The 18,488-nt window shown below is 41.1% G+C and overlaps 3 protein-coding genes across 10 annotated transcripts; 1 reads left to right on the forward strand and 2 right to left on the reverse strand.

Moving 5' to 3' along the window:
• Positions 1-5: 5 nt before the first annotated feature.
• Positions 6-6,309, forward strand: fkbp10b (FKBP prolyl isomerase 10b). Of its 5 annotated transcripts, none has more exons than XM_046378128.1 (11): positions 6-484; positions 638-769; positions 1,057-1,202; positions 1,934-2,123; positions 2,408-2,553; positions 3,188-3,377; positions 3,517-3,662; positions 4,296-4,485; positions 4,574-4,716; positions 5,087-5,250; positions 5,844-6,309. In XM_046378128.1, exons 1-11 carry the CDS (start codon positions 213-215, stop codon positions 6,036-6,038), a joined length of 1,914 nt encoding a protein of 637 aa, XP_046234084.1. In that variant the 5' UTR covers positions 6-212; the 3' UTR covers positions 6,039-6,309. The 5 variants fall into 5 exon arrangements, with proteins under 5 accessions (XP_046234084.1, XP_046234086.1, XP_046234085.1 ...); XM_046378130.1 differs by having other exon boundaries at positions 352-484; positions 579-769; XM_046378131.1 differs by lacking the exon at positions 6-484 and adding an exon at positions 833-916 and having other exon boundaries at positions 632-769.
• On the reverse strand, positions 6,116-13,522 carry LOC124053158 (7-methylguanosine phosphate-specific 5'-nucleotidase-like). Of its 4 annotated transcripts, XR_006842109.1 has the most exons (11): positions 12,895-13,491; positions 10,138-10,212; positions 9,894-9,992; positions 9,456-9,525; positions 9,237-9,283; positions 8,864-8,949; positions 8,372-8,461; positions 7,893-8,055; positions 7,252-7,452; positions 6,893-7,166; positions 6,116-6,475 (listed from the first exon to the last, which is right to left on the reverse strand). XR_006842109.1 is itself a non-coding variant. In XM_046378145.1 (10 exons), the coding sequence occupies exons 3-10, from the start codon at positions 9,960-9,962 to the stop codon at positions 7,020-7,022; spliced, it is 873 nt and encodes a 290-aa protein (XP_046234101.1). In that variant the 5' UTR covers positions 9,963-9,992; positions 10,138-10,212; positions 13,498-13,522; the 3' UTR covers positions 6,116-7,019. The 4 variants fall into 4 exon arrangements, 3 of the variants coding, with proteins under 3 accessions (XP_046234101.1, XP_046234098.1, XP_046234100.1); XM_046378145.1 differs by lacking the exon at positions 12,895-13,491 and adding an exon at positions 13,498-13,522 and having other exon boundaries at positions 6,116-7,166; XM_046378142.1 differs by having other exon boundaries at positions 6,116-7,166.
• Positions 13,523-13,623: 101 nt separating this feature from the next.
• klhl11 (kelch-like family member 11) lies at positions 13,624-18,418 on the reverse strand. The gene is made up of 2 exons (XM_046378127.1): positions 17,413-18,418; positions 13,624-16,849 (listed from the first exon to the last, which is right to left on the reverse strand). Exons 1-2 carry the CDS (start codon positions 17,961-17,963, stop codon positions 15,265-15,267), a joined length of 2,136 nt encoding a protein of 711 aa, XP_046234083.1. The 5' UTR covers positions 17,964-18,418; the 3' UTR covers positions 13,624-15,264.
• Positions 18,419-18,488: the final 70 nt, after the last annotated feature.

Here is an 18,488-nt window from a genome sequence, read left to right on the forward strand (position 1 = left end):
TACGGCTCCGAGAGGCTGATCCCGATTCAGAGAGGCGGATCTCTCTGCGGTATGCAGCTGCATGCAGCGGTGCTGAAGAGTCGACCCATGCTGAACAATGGGATGATCTTGCCTTCAAAATAAAAGCGGAAATTGACTATTTTGTAAAAGAAAAGAATAATTAAAAAAGCGATCAAATCTCTGCTACGAGCCGTAGTCACTCATGACGTAATATGTCCGACGAACTAACACTGTGTAGTTTAATTTCCCCACTTTGTGTCCATTTGCTTTCATGTGATTTTATTTTTTTAAAGGAAGTAGCGCTATTTTCATATCGCGGTGGGCTTGACACAACTTCCCACTCCCACCCCCGTCATTGCTTCCCTGTGGTAAAAAAAAAGTCTGAAAACCAACCTGGAGATTGTCCACGTTTACAGCATTCAGACGCCGCTGCCCAGCTCCACATCTACAGCTTCGGCCCGCCTCTCACAGCGCGCAGTCCTCTGTAGGCCTCAGCTTTATCTACTCTGTGGCACTCATTATTATTGTGCATTTTGAATCCTTCCAAATTTGAATAATTTTGACGTGATTCTCTGAAGATGTTTTGCATTGCCTTTTACATCCTCACTGCGTGGTCTTCTGTGCGGTGTAATCCCAGTCCCGTCCTTGGAGATGTAGTCGTGGACAGATACTTCATCCCCAAAGTCTGTGCCAGAGAGTCGAAAACTGGAGATTATGTTCGCTACCACTATAACGCCACATTTGTCGACGGGAAGACGTTTGATTCGAGGTGAGTTCATCCGCTTTTTATTTTAATTGTGAATGCATGCGCTTTAGTTGTCTGTCCTTGCAGGAAACGTCGGTAATCACGCTGCAGAAGTCCTACAGTCGGATGCAAAGTTTGGTTAAGCTACAGAGCAGCAGTGATTTAAGAAAGGTAGCATCAAAGGCGCAGATCTACAAAATAAAGTCTTAATAAATACTCGCGGTCCTTCTTTTTCCAGAGTTTGCATCCTCTTATTGTTGACTTTTATTTCTGACACATCCTTTGTCTCTTGACACCCTTTTTCTTTACAGCCATCAGAGAGGAGACGCTAAGGTGGGCCTGCTCGGGGAGGGTCGGCTCATCGCGGGCATTGAAAAAGGTCTGCAGGACATGTGTGTGAATGAGCGCAGGAAAATCACCGTCCCGCCTCACCTGGCCTATGGAAGCACCGGTGCAGGTAAACCAAAATGTTGTTGTGCCCAGTGGCACCAAGAGTAGGATGTTTAGATCAACCTGAAGCAAATCAGACTTACCAAAGTTATCTGGAATTGATGTTTGAGATTTCAGTTATAATTTAAGATGATTTAATCACAGATTTGTTTGGTGGTATGTGCCATTTAAGTTGTGCATTGATTAAAAATGATCTACTATCAAACCTCAGTCATGGTAGGATTTCAGCAGTGAAATGTTGCTTTCCGGGGGTCCCCTCCTTCCCATGTTGTTGTTTGCCAGACCAACAGGAAGACTCTTTGTGAGGCTGTAAATGCAAACATTAACATGCTGTCGCTAAGCAGACTGTTTTCCATATTCACTTTAGCAGGCTAATATTTGCTATTTTTTCCTGCTACTTAAGGTATTTAGTCAGAGTACTGGAACTGAACTGAATCAAACCAAACTGAAGGTTTGACCTGATGAGAAGGGATCTACAAAACTACAGTTTATCCCGAGGGAGGCATGAAGATGTGTCCTAAATTTCATGACATTGAGAGGTTCTTGTGACATCTCACTCCTTGTTGACACTGGAGGAAAATTCAGAGAATCAACCAAAGTCTGTAGGATTCAGCCTCTGGGCACCATGACTGTTTGCCCCAAAGTTCATGCCAGTCCATCCAGTTGTGTTGTGAATATTTTAATCTGTGGTGGACAAACAGACCAATGTTGCCATTCCTTTTCTAACCGTGTTTACAGGTGATGTGATTCCTCCGGACACCACCCTGGTGTTTGACATCCACCTGTTGGATGTGTGGAACAAAGCTGACCTGGTTGTCACCAAAATCATCACCACTCCCAAAGACTGCAAACGCTCTGTAATGCGTACAGACTTTGTGCGCTACCATTTCAACGGCACGCTGCTCGATGGCACCGCCTTCGACTCCAGGTGAGTTCTGGCATGGGTGATTTTTGGCTTGTAGTGGGAAGGTTTCCTGTTAAAAAAAAGCCATAAGAAAGTGCTGATTTTTGCATGAAACAATATAGAAACTGATGAGCAACTGTAGCCCTAAAAATAGCAAGTAAGCCACAGTGTAGAAGTCCTTTTTTGAAGCTGAATCTTGTTCTTGTCTGAGGCTCTGAAACTGTCTGAATGACACCATTTGTGTATTTGTACTGCGTCATCCAGGTATGTTGTGTGTTTGACTTTGCGCTTGTATGAGCCCTGCATAGCTACGCCAGGAAACAGACCCACGACTCCTTAGTGGGTGAGGGGTGGCTGATTAAGGGCATGGATGAGGGCCTGCTGGGAATGTGTGTGGGTGAGATCAGAAATATCGTCATCCCACCCTTCAAAGCCTACGGAGAAAAAGGATCTGGTAAGTCCAAATGGCAGCAGAGGAGTTTTTTTTGTTTTTTTTTTTTTTTAAACCACCATCAGCTGTAAGGATTAAAGTTTATAGGACTGGGTTCTAGTTTGTTTACACAGGGATGCCCATGCAATTAAACGTAAACAATGCACACTTCAAAAATAATTTAAAAAGCCGTGCAAACGATGAATGGGTGAGGAAATATATTCATCAGTTTGTCAGGTCTCAATGATATACACAATTTTTATTTTGGCGAGAAACCGAGAATATAAACATTAATTTGGTTTGTTTACAAGAAAATGCCACACTGCACCTTTAAAGGCATAATTTGCAGGATTTGTTGTTGCCGTTGGTAAACCCGCCATCAACCTCCTCATAAACCTTCCTGGTTTAATGTTTGAGACACATTTCCTAAAAAAACCCACAAGATTTCAAGATTTTATAACAATACAGCCGAAGCGAACGACAATCCTGTCCTGTCCTCATCATTTTATCTTAAGCAAAAAGAGTATTTAAGTTATTTTGAAAATGAAACAAGATTCAAGTCATTGGTATTGTTGTATAAATTGAGACAAAACAACACACAAAAATATCGCCATAGCTTCTCTTGCTAGATGTAGTCATTTGTGTCTCTGATCACCAGGTACAGAGATTCCCTCCCAGGCCACCCTGGTGTTTGATGTCCTTTTGGTTGACATTCATAACCCAAAGGACAACATCACCATCGAGGACCAGGTGGTGCCAGAGTCGTGCACACGTAGGTCTGTAGTCGGGGATTACATCCGGTACCACTACAACGGTAGCTTCCTGAACGGCATCACCTTTGACACCAGGTGAGCTCAGGTCATTTGGAGGATGTTTTAGTCTCGTTCATTGGTAAAGTCTTCTGTTTTCTCTTGCCTTTAGTATAATTTCAAAGTGTAATTCCAATAAAAGCAAAAGTTATCTATTCTGATCTGTTTCTGCCAACAGCTACCAGAGAAATAGCACATACAACACCTACATTGGGATGGGGTATGTGATTCCAGGCATGGATCAGGCCCTGCTGGGAGTCTGCATCGGGGAGAGGAGGAAGGTCACCATCCCTCCTCATCTGGCTTATGGAGCACAAGGAGCAGGTCTGTTACTGTAGCTTTTCCTGCCGCTTGCAGTTAACGGTCTGTCTGGATTGATTTTAATTGATTTAATAATGACTTTGGTTTCTTGTTCCACATTTGCTTTGACAGAGAGCTAAAGATCTGTTAAAATAACCCATTGAAATCCTTGTAAAATAGCTCTCATAGAGCATTTTGGGCAGAATGTGGATTGCTCATGCTGAAAGATGAGTCTGTCAATATTCAATTGAAGTAATAGTAAAAAAAATAAATTAAAGGTAAATTTAAATTTAAATATACAAGAAAAGGGGCATTTTTGAAGTGGTCACTGTTGAGTCAACATTAGTACTGAAACGAGTAGTTTATTGACAGAAAATGAACTGTGCAGTCATTACTTTATCAAAAATCAAACATTGTTGTTGTTCTGTATTCTCAAATGTGACAATTTTTTGAGCATTTTTTTTTGTATTTTATAACATCATAAATATCTTTGGATTGTGGACTGTTGGTTGGACTGAACAAGTTGATGTGACTTTGGGCTTTGAGAAAAATGTTAAACCTTTATACAGACCAATTAAAAAAAGAGATTCATTGAAAAGATCAAGTCTCACTGAAAAACAGACTTCAGAATTAAATAATTACATGTGGTCTGTCCAGGTAATGTCATCCCCCCTTCTGCTGTGCTCGTGTTTGACATTCACGTCATCGACTTCCACAACCCCAGCGACGCAGTGGGCATCCAGATCACCCACAGGCCCGAGGTGTGTAACGAGACCACCGAGGTGAACGACCACGTCCGCTACCACTACAACTGCACCCTGGTGGACGGCACGCTGCTCTTCTCCTCGTGAGTCACCCCGACATCCCCTGTTTATTTTAGACCGATTATAAACCAACAGGAACTTCCACTTTAATTCAATGAACTCTGTCCTCAGACATGACAATGAGAACCTTCAGGATGCAGTTCTGGGGTCGGACAAGGTGATCGACGGGCTGGACGAGGGCTTGCGGGGCATGTGCGCTGGAGAGAAGAGGGTGGTGACGGTCCCGCCTCACTTCGGCCACGGAGAAAGGGGAGGTGAGACTGCTGAACTTTCCTTCATCAGGAGGAAGATGGTTTTGTTTCTCAGCAAAAATAGTTGATCTGATTTATGACTAGTTTATTTTTTTTTTTTTAATTCCTGTCCTTAAATCCTGACCTACACTTTTGATGTTTATCTTTACTTTGTCCCTCCATTTTCCCTTTGTCCAAAATAAGAGATAGTTTCAAACTAAAAACAATAATGCTAAACAGCTTATAGCTGTGACTAAAAAGGATGTAGACTCAAACGGTGCGGACCTAGTCTGGACAATAAATAGAAAAAATAGCTCTGCACATACAAAAATATACTTTTCACAGATACTGTACGATCAGTGTACGATGTATTTTCTTGCTCTCTATTTGTCAGCCACGGGTGTGCCAAGCAGTGCTGTCTTGATCTTTGACGTTGAACTGGTGAGCTTTGAGAAAGGAGTGCCGCCCGGCTACTTGTTTGTGTGGCTCCAGGACAGTCCTGCAAACCTGTTCGAAACCATGGACATCAACAAGAACCAAGAGGTGCCACAGGAGGAGGTTTGTTACCGCTGACCGTGTGACCAGCACCTACATTATTAAACACAGCAGGGGTCAGCTTTAGAGCACTGACTGAATTTTGTAAAAATCTCACAGCGTGGTATCTTTTAGTTAATTAACTTCTATGTCCTGACTCCCTCAAGCTAACTTCTTAATTCACGATTCCTGGAAAGAATCTTTGCTTTCATGTGCAAGAAGTACTTCAATAACCTTGTTGGTTAAGGTTTTGCTAATTTTGGTAGTTTACAACAAGTATCTTACATTTTTTTTTGGGATGTAAAAGCTGGGAGGAGTGCAATATTAGTATGAAGAAGTGTAACATTAAAACACACAAGTACAGTACAAATACCTCAAAACTGTACTTTAACTGCTTGAGTGGCTGGAGTCAATGATTAATCCCACTCAGAACTGAAAATCCCTACTTGGTCACCATCTGGTGGTCATATGGAAAATGACACTCCTAGTTGTGTTACTATTCCACAGAAAGTTTTGCTATCAGTATATATATATAGTGATTAAAAGTGCATCATCAGATCATCACTGGAAGAGTACAACTCTACAACTTCACTCTTTCATCTCTTGACACGTTTTAGTTCGGGGAGTTCATCAAGCTGCAGGTGGCAGAGGGCAAAGGTCGTACAAAGCCTGGACTGACCATGGAGCAGGTTATCACCGATATGTTCAACAACCAGGACCGAAACAAAGACGGAGTGATCACGCCCGATGAACTCAAACTGAAGGTGGATGAGGACAAGGAAAGAGAAGAGGCGAGTCACGATGAGTTGTGATGAGAACAAATGCTTTCACTCTTTCTCAGGGATGAACCCCCAACACCAACACAAGAAACAAGCAACAAGAGACTTTATCCATACACCATCATGGTTTAATACTTTCAGTACTACAATGGACAGGATTTTTGAATTAGAAAATAGTGCAAATGGACTTTTTTGTGGAGATTTGTGTTGTATGTTTGTTTTTGATTTTTGTATTTCAGAAAACCAAACAAGCACCTTGATTTGTCCCTGAAGTCACATCGATTAAAATGTTCGTAAGGAAAAATACAGTTGTTTCGTCTTTTCTTCTACAGGATAGCAACACCTACCGCTAGCTCACAGTTAAATCTTACAGCACCACAGTGTTTCGGCCAGGAGACAAAACACTCATCCCACATCACATTGTGTATTCCCTTCCCAAGAAACTGCTGGCTTTAACGTGTTTGTCTTCGCTGTCACAGATAGAAAAAAAAAAAGGTTAATAACTACTAGAACAGCTTTAATACTACAGCTTCACTGTTGAGTTACTTGCAACCTGCCAGCATGTAAACTGATGATTCATGTGTAGAATGTACACACAGACGTGTGCATCTGCTGGTTGAAACGAGACAATATAAGTACATTGCTTTTCTCAGACTAACGTTTCTATCAAGGCATTTTTGGGGATTTCCTTAAGAACAAGATAAAAGAATTTTACTCAAAGCCGAGCAGTCAAACTGTGAAGTTAAGTTGCACAAATTCTTCTCAACTAAACTGGAAATGCATGACCTAAACTAGACCTTTCAAACCTTTGCACTTTTGTAGGGTGGCTTTGATGTACAGCAAATGCAGGTCAAAACACAGTAAGAATAAAAAACTTGCAACATTACCCGCTCCAGTGGATGCAGTGGAAAAAAAGTCCAGTTTCAAGGTCTGGTTTGAGGTAATTGGTGATGTGCGATTGTCCAGCATGCAGCACAGTGAATGGAGTGAACACGTTCATATCTGTGCATGTTGTCACAAAGTGTCCGGTTCCTCCTTGTGCGTCTTGTTGTCTTTAGGTGATGTAATGTACCTGAGGATAGCGTTGGGAACATCCATTGTCTCGTCCTTCACCAGTACAATGTCAAAAGAGTTGATGTACGACTCTTTCCTCTCTTCCACCTGAGAGACACGACACAGACTGTTAGGACTCGGTTTATAAAACTCAGTGGAGGAATCCCAGGATGATACTTCACATTAGTCTGACCTGGTCGTTAAGGAAGCCGATGGTGAGGATGTTCTGGTGCTCAGTCACCCCGTCCGCCATGGTCAGGTCTCCTAAAGAGTCCCCCAGCAGCAGGACGTTGGGTCGACCCTGCAGCTCTCTGAGGCCAGCCGCATGTGACAAAGCGCCTTCCCTCTTGTTGAAGGTGTGGATCAGTTGGCCTTTGAAGGCTTGCAGGACCCCCTTATTAACAAGAAAATGTTCTGTTAAATTTACAAGCATTCAGATCATTTGCTCGTGTAAGACAAGTACAACACCACACTGTAAAAATCAGAAAAGTGTTCCCTGTCAGTGTTTTATGTTTTTGGATTAATATTACTGCTGCATTAATGTGTATATTGCATTTTACTGCTGTAGATGTTTAACCCCGAGCTCTTTTGAGCTACTCTGACTCTGAAAAACAGCTTTGTTCTCAGGTTTGTGACAATCAATTTTCCAGCTAATCCAAGAGAATTTTTAAATAGTTTGTTTAAATAGTTTATTTAGATTAACAAATCAGAGAATTTTCTCAGTCCAGGTCTTGAAATCAATGAACTGGTGGGGAAAATGGTTTTGGAGTCATTGGTGTTTATTTAAAAATCTACGAAATGTAATGTTGTAAATGCAGGTGTAGTCAAACTCACAGTCTGGTCAAAGTCCATGTAGTTGGAGATGATGTGGACGTTTGGATGGAAGACATGGTTCTGCTGGATCACCTCCTCCAGGACGTCTCCAACACCAGCTGAGAAGATCAACAGAGGGACCTGTTGCTCCTCCAGATGGTCAAAAAAGATTTTGTAGCCATCCCTAAAGAAATGACATACACTGCTAGACACAAGAACCAACAACTGCCTGAAGAAAATACTACTTATTTAAATTACTGCATGTCCGAATTTTTAATCATCCTGAGAAAGGATTGTAGATTCTTCCATAATCTGTTGTCAAATAATAAATCAAGATGTTGGACTGATGTTATGTATGTCCAACAACATCTGATGGAATAGTAATGTAATGTTTTAATTGTAGAGCATCTCTATTTTTGAACTGTCTTTGCACATGAGAGTGGAATAAACTTAACTTCTGCAGGCTGTTGGTAAATATGAAATTTGAGTGTAGTGTGTACCTGAGCATAGCTCTTGATTCCTTGACAGCCTGGGCCAGCATGTCCTTCCTGATCCTCTGCTCAATTAGCAGCTCGTGGACTTTAGTCCACCTGTAAGAGTAGCACAAGACAAATATAGTATCTCGGTCAAGGTTTCATTCATTTTTCTTGAATCCTTTCAGGAAATGGAGCTTCAAATACTGACAATGTAAAATAGTGAAAATGAAATGAAGTTTTTGGAATGTTATAAATATTCCTACATAAAGTACTGCAGCCACCTTTACCAAGCCAGGAACACATTAACGCATTGATAATTATATACATTATTCTCAAATATATTATTCTGCAGAATGAGTACTTCAAATCTTTTACTTAATATACTTATAATATACTTTACTGTAAATACAAGAGCTGAGTACAGTCTGTTTGGAGTTTGTTTTACAGTATGTGCTGAAAGACAAAATCAGATTAAAATCAGGGGCTACGATTCAGATCAGTCTGTTTGCTTCTTACCACTCCACCATGAGAGGCAGCTTTTCTTCAGCAGTCCTGCTGGGGTCAATCTCTATGGGATAGTAAGTGTTCAGCAGCTCCCTCATCTACAGTGGACCAACAAAACATACTGAACATATACATAAAGATCGGCTGCAAGGGCTGTGACACGACGTAGTTGAGGGATGTGGATCAACAACATAAGTGCATCTAGCAGTTCATGGTCTTACACAAATAAGAATTTGTAAACCTCACTGTGCATGTCACTGCACGATAAACATGGTGATGGTAGCAGATAGTTACTGCAGTGGGAACAATTATACAAGTGTAAAATGTACCCTTTATCTTTTAAACTGTACACTAATTAATGACCTTATGCCTGTAGCATACTTACCTTTTTAGTGCAATCTTCATTAATCAACAATCGGTTATCCAGGATATCTGCAGAAAGCAAGGAAAACACTAAAACATCAACACAAGTGCAGGATAAAATAACTAATAATAATAATAATAATAATAATAATAATAAAAGGATGAAGAAGAAAAAGAAGAAATGCAAAAATACTATTAGGCCAAGATGCAATAGTCAGTTCTCTGTGGCATGCGTGCTTACTGTGTGTGGTGGGCACCCTCTTGCCATTGTGCGCAAACCTGGTCAGAGTCATATCGAAGTCTGAGATAACCTGAGGAGACATGACAAGTTAGAGCCGAGTTAAAATAGTACACAGCAAACAAAAAAAAACACAATACAATACAGTACGAGGGCAAATCTGAGGGCAAAATTTCCTTTTGCTTTTTTGTACTTATTCATAAAGGCTCACAACTGTTTGCTATGACTAAATCCAAGTTTATAAACAGAAACTGCATGGACAAACAACTGGGCAACTGACAGGACAGATTATTAGTAATATGTCTTCCTGTCTAAAATTTTTGGTGATGGAGCAGAAGCCAAATCTATGTTCAGTTCCTATGACTGTGTTTTTGTCTAACTTTGTGTATCTGATTCAGAATATATTTGGATTCTTGATGCAATGTACCACAGCTTCCTCACCTGCAAGCTGCCTGCACCCGCCCGCTGCATGGCGTGAATCGTCTCCTCCACCCTGCCACGCTCTCTCATCAACACTGAGGACTTAGCCAACTCTGGGATCTGAGCAAAAAAAGAATTTAGTCTTATCATTTAACATGTATATCCAGACAGAGTAAAAAGCAGAGAGGCTTTATACTGACATACATCTAATGCACAGAGTTTCAAATCAGAATTATGTTTGCTTAGCTATGTAAAGCTGCCTCACCTCAGTCTTAGTCAGCTGGTGCCAGATTGCCAGGACAGTCCGTACCGGTGTGTAGATCCAGGGAATATGATAAATCTGAATGTAAAGTCAAGGGGAAAATTCATTTGGGTAACGTTTTATTTTACAGCTCTGTAATTTCATAAGAGATTTCCTGGACATAACTTGTAATCTGGCACTTTTAATAAATTAGAGACAGTGTGCAACTGGTCAACTAAATTATTTCCTAGTGAAATCCAGAGGAGTTTTTTTTTTTTCAGTAATTGTTAGTCGGACATGTAAAATACACAGGCAAGCATGCAATTCCACATAGATGGAAAATAAACTTCCCAAAGAAAACATTTAAAAAATCTTCACTTTGGTAAAAACTAAGGTGTTGTTAAAAGACATTCCTATTTTGCTCCAGTATACATACACTGTTGACTTTTTTCGACATAAATAAGGCCTAATATTAACTCACTGGCTTTAAACAACAGCGCGCAGAAGCAATACGTTGCAGCCATAATTGGTCTTAGCTAATCCAACCTACAGCTATCTTACTACTATCACAGTGCAGTACTGTATGCACATATTCAGTGGGATTTACATCATTATATAAAAGTGTATTACATTTGAATGAAAACATATTGTACTTCATTGTTGCACCGCACAAAATCTGAAAATAATTCAACTTTAACAGTCCGTTTAAAAGCTAACTAGCTAAAACTGTACACGACTGCAATGCTTACGTAAGAGCTGGCCGTTACAGCTTACCATTTTCAAACGGAGTGCTGACGAGGTGTAAACTTCTACTTGGAACAACCGTTAAAGCTACACAATAGTAAAACACAAACTTCACATATCCATAAAGATAGGATAATTAAATAATGTTAAAATTTACAGTCGAGCGGTGGTTTCAATGTTTTGTTTACATTCTCTGTGTTAGTCGCACCCGCAACATAGCCGTACCCCCACTAATTCTCATAAGGGTTCCGACGCACTTTAGTTCCTACTTCACTGAGAGCATTTTCGTCCTGGTAGGTCAACGTATTTGGTCAACGTAGGTGGAATAGATTAAAACCGAGTTGAATTAAAAAAAACAAAACAAAAAAAACAAAAAAAAAAAAAATCACATTTACACTAATTAGCATTTCGGCGAGTTGAGCATAAATCCGGCACATTTGCATCCCACTGATATGAATGACTGGTGTTACCGGTGCATAAGGTAGCCATAGTTAATTAGAGAAGACATATATCTGCAATAAAAAATAAATAAATAATTTTTAGTATGCATTCATGGTCAGCTTCCCTAACATTCAACTATATCCCTACAATTTCCTAAAAAGCACTGCCGCAAATATATAGCTGACTTACAGATAAAGCGCATTTGTTATTATTGTTACTCACTCATTTGTATAATTCTTTGGTTTTTTTTTTATTATCTTTTTATTGATTTTAAGTTACAACCAACACTTACATCCTGTGTTATGTCCTCTCGACATGCAAAGATAGCAAACCATAATCTTAATAATAATAATCTTCAAGTGTTTATATGAATACTGGAAAAGACTGGGTTGGTTGAGATAGATATATCAATACATCATCCGCAAATAATGCTATCTTTTGTTAGCCTCCCTCCATATGTATACCCTTTATATTTTCATTTTACTTTATCCATTGTCTTAGAGGCTCCAAATACACAGCAAATAGGAGAGGGCTAAGTGAGCAGGCCTAATGGAATCCACGTTCTAATATGAAATAATCTGAAAGATTACCATTAATTTTGATCCAAGGTGAGGGTTTATTATACAGTGATTGTATGGTTTCGATAAATGTTTCATGAAAGCCAAACCGCTCTAATACCACATATAGGAAGTCCCTCCTGACAGAATCAAAAGCCTTCTCTGCGTCCAATCCCAGTATCACTGCTTCTGTTCTCTTTTTAATAATATTTTGCATTACATGCAATGTGTGCCTAATATTATCCTTTGTGTGTGTCTGTTTTATAAATCCAGTTTGATCTAAATGAATTATGTCCGGCAAAATTTTTTCTAAGCTTCTGGATATCAGTGAATAGTCTATAATCTTGGTTAAGGACACTAACTGGTCTGTAGTTAGGGCAATCCAACCTATCCTTTCCTTCCTTTGGGATAACAGAAATTAAGGCTTCCCTCCAGGAACCTGGAATTTCACCTTCCTTTAGCACACAGTTGAATGTATTTCTTAGCAAAGGTATCAACGGTCTCCTGAGTAGTTTGTAAAACTCAGAACTTGTTGGTGTACTGTGATTTCCGTTGTCAGAATCAAATTTTGATCCGCTGTTACTCTTGGTAAATTTAAAGACTCTAACAATGTATCTGATCTTTATTATTTCTCTTTTATTGAGTTTTATATTTTTCAAAACATTTAAGGATCTATTATGTCTTATACTTTATTGAATTAGTAGCAGAATCCCTAATTTTGTAAATATAATATTTAACAAAACACAACGCAAAAACAGTTACTAATGAACTAGAGATGAACATAGGAACTTTCTTGCGTGGGGTCTGCATTTCGACCCTTTCTAAGCCTTGATGACAAGTCTGTCCCGAGGGATGACCTCTTCCTCCCCGGGGAAGTGAGTCCTCTTTGCTAGTTAGCTTTGTCCATATTCCACCAAAGAAAAAAAAAGGGAGGTACTCCAACCTTTATAAAATATGTTGAGGAAATCATCCTGTCAAATTGACCCCTGAGTGAAGTATAACAAAGCAGAACATAAAACAGAGGAACCCTATTTCTCACCTTAATCCGGTGATGAGCAGTCCATATAACCAAAAGATTTCCAGTCCTCTTCCTCGTAAATCCCATGACCACCAATTCCTGCTCTTGGTTTCTCCTAAACGTTTGCAGTCTTTGTTTATATCCTGTCCCTCTTGGCCCACCAGCCTTTCTTCAAACACTTTCTTTAGCTCCAGAAGTTCAAATGTAGCATCCTCAATGTGCTGTAGTCGTTCCTCCGCTTCCGCATCTCGGAGTTATCGATCCTGTTGTTAGCCACTTGTATCTTTCATGATATCTTTATTTAATTTCTTTAAGGTTGTCTGGCTGTCTGTCTCTTGAAGTATCGTTTCCATATTTGCGACGTTTTGAGCTGACTGGGCCTCGTTTTGGCTCCTCTGACTCACCTCAGTTCCACCTGTTGCCTGCGTTAGCTCCGTTAGCTATGAAGCCAACGTTTCTCGTTCGTCGTCCCTTCCGACGTCTAACTCAGTTTTTTGAGATTTTCTTCCGTATTTTCTTCTTGTCATAATCAAATGCCCTTTCTGGATAACAATTCAACCGGTCGTTTGAATTGCTTATTGACGAATAAATCGGGCTTACAAAACGGGGAGTCGGGGAGCTCACCTGTTACGCTGCCGCCATGCTGGAGGTGTACCGGAAGCCCCTGTGTAATCATTTCTATGTACATAAACTACTGTCACAACAAAAAGGCATATTTGAAAACAGATATCTTTCAGAGATGACAACAAACTGATTCCATTATTTATTATTTATAGCAAATGTCTGTACACTTGCAGCTCTTGCACACACAATTGGAATGACACAATAAGTAACGCATGAAATCTGCATAATATGGCACTGCATAAGTCCAATGACGAAACTGGGGCAAAAATCTAAATTTGAAACCCAGCCTCAAATATGATATTGATATACTAAAGCATTAATAAAATCTGTGTATGTCTACATCTGCTCTGTTGTATTCTGCTGCAATCCTTGTGTGTGTTCACTTAATGTACAGTATGGTCCACAAAGCCTACTTAGATAGTATTTATTAATGGCTTGGCTGGTACCACATGCATTAGCAATTTCAGCAGTAATGGAGAAATACACCGAGCTCAGTAACTGGTCCGCACAACCTTGTGTTTTGAGTCAGAAGACTGTAGTCAAAAAAGCAACACAGTACAATCCTTACTTTAACATTCAAAGTCTTTTACATTCAATCAATTCAGCTGTATTACTAAGGGGCATTTGGGATTTTATGGCACAATTGGAAACATTTGGAGAACCATGCATAAAAACATATCAGCCTCCTGGTTTAGCGTGTTACACACATTTCATAGTCTTTCTACAGTACAGTACCTGTATGTGAACAAGGGCCCTAATTCACACAGGAAAAAGAGCTGCTTTAGCCCCAACTGACTTCTCAATATTATTATGCTGGTGACCTTTTAAGCAATGCAACAACCAGGGAAGTCAAAACAATTTTTGACAATCTAAAATATTTTTTTTTAAAAAAATAAATCATACACATTTAAACACATCCACTGGAATGGCAAAATATAGAATTTAGTGCAACACTGGGAGAAATTAGGGAGAAACAAATAATCAAACCCTCTTCCCCAAAATGTGCTTTGCTCAATACTTAATTCTTTCTACAAAAATTCTGACAAATGATTGTCTTTATCAAGTGGGGCCACACACCACTTGCACACAAAACATTCTACATTTGGATATTTCAATCCCTACAGACCAAAAAGGCAAAACCATAGTGGTAACTGGAGGTAGAATAGAATTTAGAAGCAAGTAGAGAGAGAAGTAAAAAGTTAAAACTTGGCAGCGGGCTGTTACAGTAAGTTCATTATCCCTACGCTGACAGTTTGTCATCTTCTAACTTTCACCACAGTGAATGTAGACATAATTTGCTTAGCTAAGTTTACATCACAACACTGAACCAGATTTCATAGAAAAGCATTACTGAGAACTACTGTAGCTTTACTCTAACTTGCACCACAAATATTGACATCATTTCTGTGTTGACACAGATCACATGTAAAAGCTAAGCTAAGCGGTTTAGCAACGAAATCAACATTTTTTACAAGAAATGCCATAGCAATCACCTTTTGATTTACTAGCAGAATAAAGATAAGGCATAAGCTAATAGTTTAAGGCCAAAACGATTATTGATGAAAATGAGATCATTTAGTAGCCTATTTTGTTTTTCAACATCAGTTGTACAAATCTTGTAATTTTCAATCTTTCTTTCTTGTAAAGCAGCTGCAGGTAAACCAATGCATCTCAACAAAGGCAAAGAAATAAGATAAAACTGTGATAACAACAAGGCATTTACCAGCACATTAAGGCCAGAATGTCACGCTGGTGGAGTTTTTGATCTCAACATTCAATCTGAGACTGCAGCTGTCTGCGCAGAGTGAGGGTTCGGCGATGAAGCTGCTGCATCTGTTGCATGCGGTCTCTCCGGTGGGCCAGGTTCTGGGGCATAGGGTATTGCTGGCAGCCAAAAAGATACTGGTATGGGATGCGAACATGACAGGCTGCAGCCCGGCAGCGAGGCTGGGGTAAGGGCGGCAGCAACATCCAGCGCTTCCTCTCAGCACAGTAACGGTAGGCCTCCTTGCAGTACTGCTTGTCCATGTTGTTGCTGTTCCTCCACCCACCAATAATAAATATGTCATCATCTAGGTAGCATATAGCAGCACCTTCCATGCTGAGGACCTCTGGGGGGAGGCTGTCAAGGATGTCATCAGAGATGTTTCTGCTTATTTTCTTCTGGGCAGCCTCGACCGTTACTTTGTAGCTCTTGGAGCAACAGGAAGCTGTGTGGTAGAAGTTGGTGGATGCAACAGCCATTTGAAAACTACAGTAATTGTCAATGAGTGGTAAAGAGTCCACTTCCTGCCACTTGTGACTCTCTGTATCATAGCAAGTGGTCAAGCTGCTCAGTCCTTCCTCATTGTCCAAGTCGACAGGGGTCTGGGCCATCACATACATGTAGCGGTCCTCCACAGTCACTATTTTTACATCTCGTAGTATCTTTGGTGCTGGATCGAGATTTTGCCACTCATCCTGCTTTGGATCATATATAGTGACATCTTTGAAACCTGGACTGAAGTTGCCATGACCACCGAAGCTGTAGAGGATGTCTTTGACACACGTGAGGCCAAAGGAGTGCTTGCGGGTGGTCAGGCTGCTGACCTGCTCCCAGGTGTTGAGGCTGGGGTTGTACCGCTCCACCGTCTTGGCAAAGCTTGGCTCCATGGAGCCTGCCACATAAACATGGCTGTCAGTGACTGCGATGGCATGTCCGTCTAGGTGGTTGTGAATATGTGGCAGGTTGACCCAACGATCCTCGGCAACAAAGTAGCCCACACACTCACTCAAATAGTCTCCACCTTCTGAAACACCACCCGCTACCATGATTACATCCATGTTCTGGCCAAAACGTGGCTGGATTGCAGCTGTGCATGAGGCACGGAGCTCTAAATCAGCTGACCTGAGGCTCTCAAGCCGAACAGCATGGACCTCTAGGGCGTCAGACACCATCTGCTGACAAGCTGAGCTGTTTGCCACTAAGGGTTCCTTCCTTACCACCCGTGTCAAGTATGTAGGAGCAATCTGAGGAAGCCTTAAAAGCCCGAACAGCTCCTCAAAATGCATCTCTCTCTCCTTTGAGTTTTGTTGCACCCATTTTACGATAGCCTCAAACAACTCATGTTCAGAATCCACAATGATATCCGAGTCCGACAGCCAGTCCCGCACCAGGTGAAATGGCAGTGTGTGGAATTCCTCGTTGTGGATAACTTTGTGGAAGTTTCTCCTAATCGTCTTGGCAGCACCCTTGGCCAGCTGGTCCAGGGTGTACATGTGGGCGAGGCTGTGCACAGCTACACAGTTGGACAAGTTCAACTTCTTCATTAGAAACTCTCCACAGAAGTTCTTCAGCTGTGTCAACAGGAACCTGCATGAACATGAGGTAATTAGCAGACCATTCATGCATAAAAGTAGAGTTTGGACTGAAAGTGATAACTATCAGTTTGTGTAACAATAAACACAATGTGTCATGGACTACAACAGCATGCAAAGACTCCAAGGTCCAGGGTGGAGATGGATGTAGCTTCCAAACCTTCACTTGTTCCATCTTTCTCATTATCAGTGTTGAAATCAAACAAATTTAAATTTGTCAGGTGGAGATTTTTGGAACCTTGTGGCGCTTTTTTTGCCTCTTTGTATTTTAATTCATAACGAAAAGAATCTGTAGTTTCAAGCCAAGATCGTAGACAGTGTTAAAACCTGGTCTTATAATAAGGCCCATGTTACTGCAAAATACACCTTGCTGACTAATTTTCAAGACTAATGCCAAATTCCACAGATGTGTGAACTCCAAACAAGTCACACCTATAATGAAGATACAGAGAGACAGTATGGCTCATTTATTCCTAGAAACACAAGCCTCTGGCTGGCCAACACTTCCGTGTGTGAATTTGATGTTATTAGTCTGATTGGGATAAAATTTAAGTGTACCTGTCGGCAAGTTCCAACACTTCGTGCACATTGGCAGTGGTTACCCTGATCTCTCCGGTGTACATGAACTGTATGACAGTCTCCACCGTTTCTGGGTCCGGTCCCGCTGTGGAGCTCCATTCTTTCAGCTCCACCCGGCCGGACACAGACTCTGTAAAGTGTCCGCCGAGCAGCAGCGTGAAATACTGCGACGCCGCAGACAACACGGTGCGGTGGGCGGAAAAGGTCTGGACCCTCTCCCCAGACGCCCCGCCGGAGCTGAAGACGAGAGTCACGTCGCAGAACAACCCTGCCCTCCTCTGCTCGTTCTGCCGCCGGGAGAGCTCCGTGCAGTAGGCCCAGCAGGTGAACTCCTCGGCCTCCTCAGGTTCGCCGTCACCTGTTAGCGCTCCTGGTGAGCTGCTGCTCCGGCTGCAGTCCTCCGGCCCTTCTGCTGCCGCTGCCATACCGCAGCGAGATAGAGTCGGAGGCAATGGAAAGCGCTTAACTACCTTTGGGAAGAACTCATAGGCATATATAACGCACGCAAATAAACAGTCAAAAACTGACATGCATGCGCAGCGTTCACAGCCCTGATCAGAAAACAGGAGTGCGCACTTCCGTCTTTAAGAACATTCCAAATGTTCAAAATTTTTTGCTGGACTGTCGATGGGAGGTTTTCAGATTCAAGCTGGTATCGATGTTCACGCAAGGAACGCATATCCCTGACGTAAAAACAGAAAAGTCAGAATTGTTATGGGGGGAAAAAAATTATATATATATCTCTGTATGGTACATTAATGGGTCTTTATTTTAGCGAAATTCAACTTTGTTTAAGGGATTGACCGTTAATGCGCATGCGTCTTGGCGATGTGCACTGGGGCTGATGTATCCTGTGATTAGGCTAATATCTGATTAATAACTGATATTTTAAGCATAAATCATACACTCGGGATGCTATCAATAATACACGATAATACAAATTTCGGGCTGCCGTCTCTTGTTTAGACGTTAGTGATTCGCAGCTACTACACCCATTTTTATACTTAACAGGCTAAAATACAACATTGGTGGGAGGAATTAAGGCATTTGTTGTC

The sequence above is a fragment of the Scatophagus argus genome, chromosome 21 (assembly GCF_020382885.2).
Source record: "Scatophagus argus isolate fScaArg1 chromosome 21, fScaArg1.pri, whole genome shotgun sequence".
Classification (NCBI taxonomy): domain Eukaryota; kingdom Metazoa; phylum Chordata; class Actinopteri; family Scatophagidae; genus Scatophagus; species Scatophagus argus.